Source organism: Nematolebias whitei, chromosome 2 (genome assembly GCF_014905685.2).
Source record: "Nematolebias whitei isolate Nwh7 chromosome 2, NemWhi1, whole genome shotgun sequence".
Lineage (NCBI taxonomy): Eukaryota > Metazoa > Chordata > Actinopteri > Cyprinodontiformes > Rivulidae > Nematolebias > Nematolebias whitei.
Window position 1 is genome coordinate 59,116,726 of NC_056499.1, and position 4,366 is coordinate 59,121,091.

Here is a 4,366-nt window from a genome sequence, read left to right on the forward strand (position 1 = left end):
ATATGATCCTAAGGTCATTGATTTGACATCAGGTCAAGTTCACTACAACAACAACAAAAAAACGAGATGTTGTGAGATTTACCTTTATGTCCTTGTTGGGCTACCATAGAGAGGTTGCCTAGGAGCAGAACAGAGATGGCACTGGGGGGTTATTATAGAAGGCACCTGACATGTACGCACCTGCTGCTTGACAATAAAAGTTTACTTCTAGTGATACTGCGTTTTCCTGTCCCATTTCATGACACCAGTTATATATACAGTACTGATGTAATTTTTTACACAATTTTATGAAAATATATTTTAAATTGTATGGATATTGCTGTAAAAAAGTAAGTCTGGTGTAAAATAACATGCTTCCTATGAATAATTTCTATAAGACAATTTTTAATGGACTCTGTTCTATTTTCAAATTAAAACATCGTGCATCGGCCATTTAAATTTGCACTGTGTTTTTGTGTCTCTGCAGGGCGAGTGCTCTCCAAAGTGTCGCAACATGTTTGTGGTGGAGTCCATCTGCGTTGCCTGGTTCACTCTGGAGTTCGTGCTGCGCTTCGTCAATGCTCAAAGCAAGCTAGCCTTCGCTCGTGGCCCACTCAACATTATTGATGCCATCGCTATCTTGCCGTACTATGTGTCCTTGGTACTGGATGTGGGTGATGAGTCCCAGGAGGATGTCATCATGGGAGCCAGCAGGGGCTACCTGGATAAGCTGAGTTTAATCCTGCGCCTGCTGCGAGCCCTACGAATCCTCTACGTGATGCGGTTAGCACGCCACTCTTTGGGCCTACAGACGTTGGGGCTGACCATGCAGCGCAGCTTGAGGGAGTTTGGTCTGCTGCTGCTCTTTGTCTGTGTGGCTGTCACACTCTTTGCACCTCTGGTCCATCTGGCAGAGAGCGAGCTGGCACCATTGGCTGCCATTAACCCCCACCACAGGTTCAGCAGCATCCCAGCCTCCTACTGGTGGGCCATCATCTCCATGACCACAGTGGGCTACGGCGACATGGTGCCGCGCAGCGTCCCTGGACAGATGGTGGCGCTCATCAGCATCTTGAGTGGTATCCTTATCATGGCGTTTCCCGCCACCTCCATATTTCATACGTTTTCCCGCTCATATCAGGAGCTGAAGCAGGAGTATGAGCGGGTTTGGAAGCAGGAGCAACACGAGGAGAAGGATGATCACTCACCGGATAAAGAATCAATGTCCAACAAGATGCATCCATCGAAACTTCCACCTGCGGCTTTCTGATGAGACTTAGAGACAAACTGTTTGTTGAAACAACAAAGTCCATGCTCAATAATCCAGGTATACAATCCAACATTTTTCAGTCAGGTCATCTGGACAGTTTCTTTTTTTTTGTGCTGAAACGTTTCGCCTTCGATCCGGAAGGCTTCATCTGTCAAGGAAACAAATAACACAAAACTAATTTACTGATGTTGTGTGTTTCCTTGACTGATGAAGCCTTCTGGATCGTAGGCGAAACGTTTCAGCACAAAAAAAATAAACTGTCCAGATGACCTGACTGAAAAATGTTGGATTGCATACCTGGATTATTGAGCATGGACTTTGTTGTTTTCAACCAGTTTGACATGACCGTCAACAAGGAAGAGGGCCGGCAATGGAGGAGAGGGCGTGCCAAAGACACCATCTTAGCACCAACATAACTGGTTTGTTCCACTTTGGAGTAAGCTGTTGGGGGAAGAATCAGTTTTGTTGTGTGTTTCCTTGACTGATGAAGCCTTCTGGATCGAAGGCGAAAAGTTTCAGCACAAAAAAAGAAACTGTCCAGATGACCTGACTGAAAAATGTTGTTTATTGAAACATTTGCAATTCTGACAATTGTTCTCTAAACGTGTTCCCTAACTTCCCAACACTCTTATGCGATGTTGGGTTTAAGTCTGTTTCTTGATCTGGAGTCTCCCTTTAGTAATCTTCCATCAGATTGAGTCTCAGTAGATTTATTCTGAAAACTGTCACATCTGCACATTTATTTAATGCAGCTGAAACGTTTCACTAAATCCTGCTCACAAACAGAAACTGGGACCATTTATGTTTTTACAATCTTGTGTACAGGTGTTGTCTTCACCTGTCGGACAGTTGATGTAAAGTACAGTAGTCCCTCGCTACTTCGCTGTTCATTTATCTTGGATTCGCTATGTTGCAGTTTGTCAATATAAGATTGAACATGACACAATTGGCTGATTAATGGATGAGCAATGGATTGTTTATTTAAAATTAATTATTTTAAATGATTTTACACCATGTGTGCAGCCCACAAGTGCAGGGGAAGCTCCCTCCTGCAGCTGATCAGCTGATTTCCTTCTCTGCCACACATTTCTCCTGCTGCATCGGCTTTGTGAAGGGTTAACCCTTTGCTGTCCAGATGCACCGATTGACATTTGTCTTCCAACTTAAAATTCAAAATATGTAACATCATAAAATCATAATCACAAAATATAAAAGTTAAAAGTTATTTTTAATAATTTTAGAACTGCTTTGTTCAGTTGTTTCAGTGTAATTGATCAAGAAGAACATTTGTGCTCCGTGCTGCAGAGCTGAAGCTGCGTGACATCCCTTTGATGTCCTGCTGCACTTCTCTTCTCTACAGTTTTAATTTAAATACTGTAACACTTTAAATAAACAATCTGTGCTCTATGGATTGTTTATTTAAAATGTTACAGTATAGTATCTGATTCTGATTTAAATTGTTTATTTAAGGAGGGAGATTAGGAGTAACAGGTGATGAGTGAGTGTGATTGCTGCCTGGCACATCATGATAAAGTTTACTGAACTTGAACTGAACTTAAACTTGGACTATTGTTTCCCTACTTGACGTTTTTTCACTGATCACTGGTGGGCGTGGGTATGGACCCGGACCCAAACCCGCGATAAACGAGGGACTACTATATTCCAAAAGTTTAAATATGTTGCTTAAACGGCTCATTTAGATATCCTGATGCATGCTCAATAATACAGGTAGAAAAATCTAAAAAAGTTAAATCTGGTCCTCTGGACATTCAAAAACAAAACAAAGCAAATCAACAACAAAAAAAAGTATGGTATGGTATATAGTTTATTCATTTTAAAAAAGTACAAAACAATTCCATAACAATATTAAAAAAAGATACAAAAGATTTAAAATGAAAGGCAGCAGAAAGAAGAAAAAATCTTATTATATCTGCCCCTTTTTTCAAACAATTATTTCAGACATAATAATTTTCAAGTAACAGAACAAAATGAATAACTTTCTAATTTATCTAATTCTAATACAAAACACACACTAAGCTACTTCATATATACTTTTTTAACAATTCAGCTTTGATCTTTTTCTTAAATGTACACATTGACTTGACATTTTTCACATCACTCTCTAGAACATTCCACAATCCAACTCCTTGGATTGAGGTAGACCTTCCCTTCAGACTAGTTCTGAATGTTGGTTTGACAAATATTTCTACCCCCTTAAGATTATAACAACTTTGTCTTTTAACAAAATTTCTTTGGATATTTAATGGTAATGTGTTATTTTGAGCCCTATACATAACTGATAAAATACTATAATCTACCAAATCATGGAACTTCAATAAGTTCAGTTGATGAAATAATGTGCTTGATGGGTGACTGTAATGCTTTCTGGTGATAATTCTTACAGCTCTTTTCTGTAAAATAAAAATAGGTTTTGTAAATGTTTTACACGCTTTCCCCCAAACATCAATGCAATAGATTAAATGTGGAACAATGATTGTGTTATACAACATGTACAGAGCTTTATCATTTAATAATTCCCTGACTTTGTATAGTACTGCAATAGATTTAGATATTTTTATTCTTACAGAATTGATGTGATTTTTCCATGTTAGCTGTTCATCAATGATTACACCCAAAAATTTCATCTCATTAACTCTACAAATCTCAACACCCTCAATTTTAAATGGATCATCAACAGTTCTCTTTTTGTTACTAAATATCATGTATTTAGTTTTATCTAAATTTATTGATAATTTATTAAGTTTAAACCAAGTTTGTATTTTATCAAATTCTGTCTTCATCAATTCCAACATCCGTTTTACATCTTTACCCAAACAGAAAAATGTGGTGTCATCTGCAAAAAGGACACATTTGAGGAGTCCAGATACATTCACTAAGTCATTCACATATAAAATAAATAACTTTGGTCCAAGTACAGAGCCTTGAGGAACTCCACATGTGATATTGCTGAGGTCAGATCTTACACCATTTATTTGTACAAACTGTTTCCTATCTTTCAAATAGCTAGATACCCAGTGTAATGCTGGTCCTCTTATACCATATTTATTTAATTTTTCAAGGAGAATAGTGTGGTCAATAGTATCGAATGCTTTTTTT

At 38.2% G+C, this 4,366-nt stretch overlaps 1 protein-coding gene across 1 annotated transcript; it reads left to right on the forward strand.

Annotated features, from left to right (window-relative positions):
* Nucleotides 1-472: 472 nt before the first annotated feature.
* LOC119427473 (potassium voltage-gated channel subfamily G member 4-like) lies at nucleotides 473-1,249 on the forward strand. The gene has a single exon (XM_037695102.1). It carries the CDS (start codon nucleotides 494-496, stop codon nucleotides 1,247-1,249), a length of 756 nt encoding a protein of 251 aa, XP_037551030.1. The 5' UTR covers nucleotides 473-493.
* The last annotated feature ends 3,117 nt before the right edge of the window (nucleotides 1,250-4,366 follow it).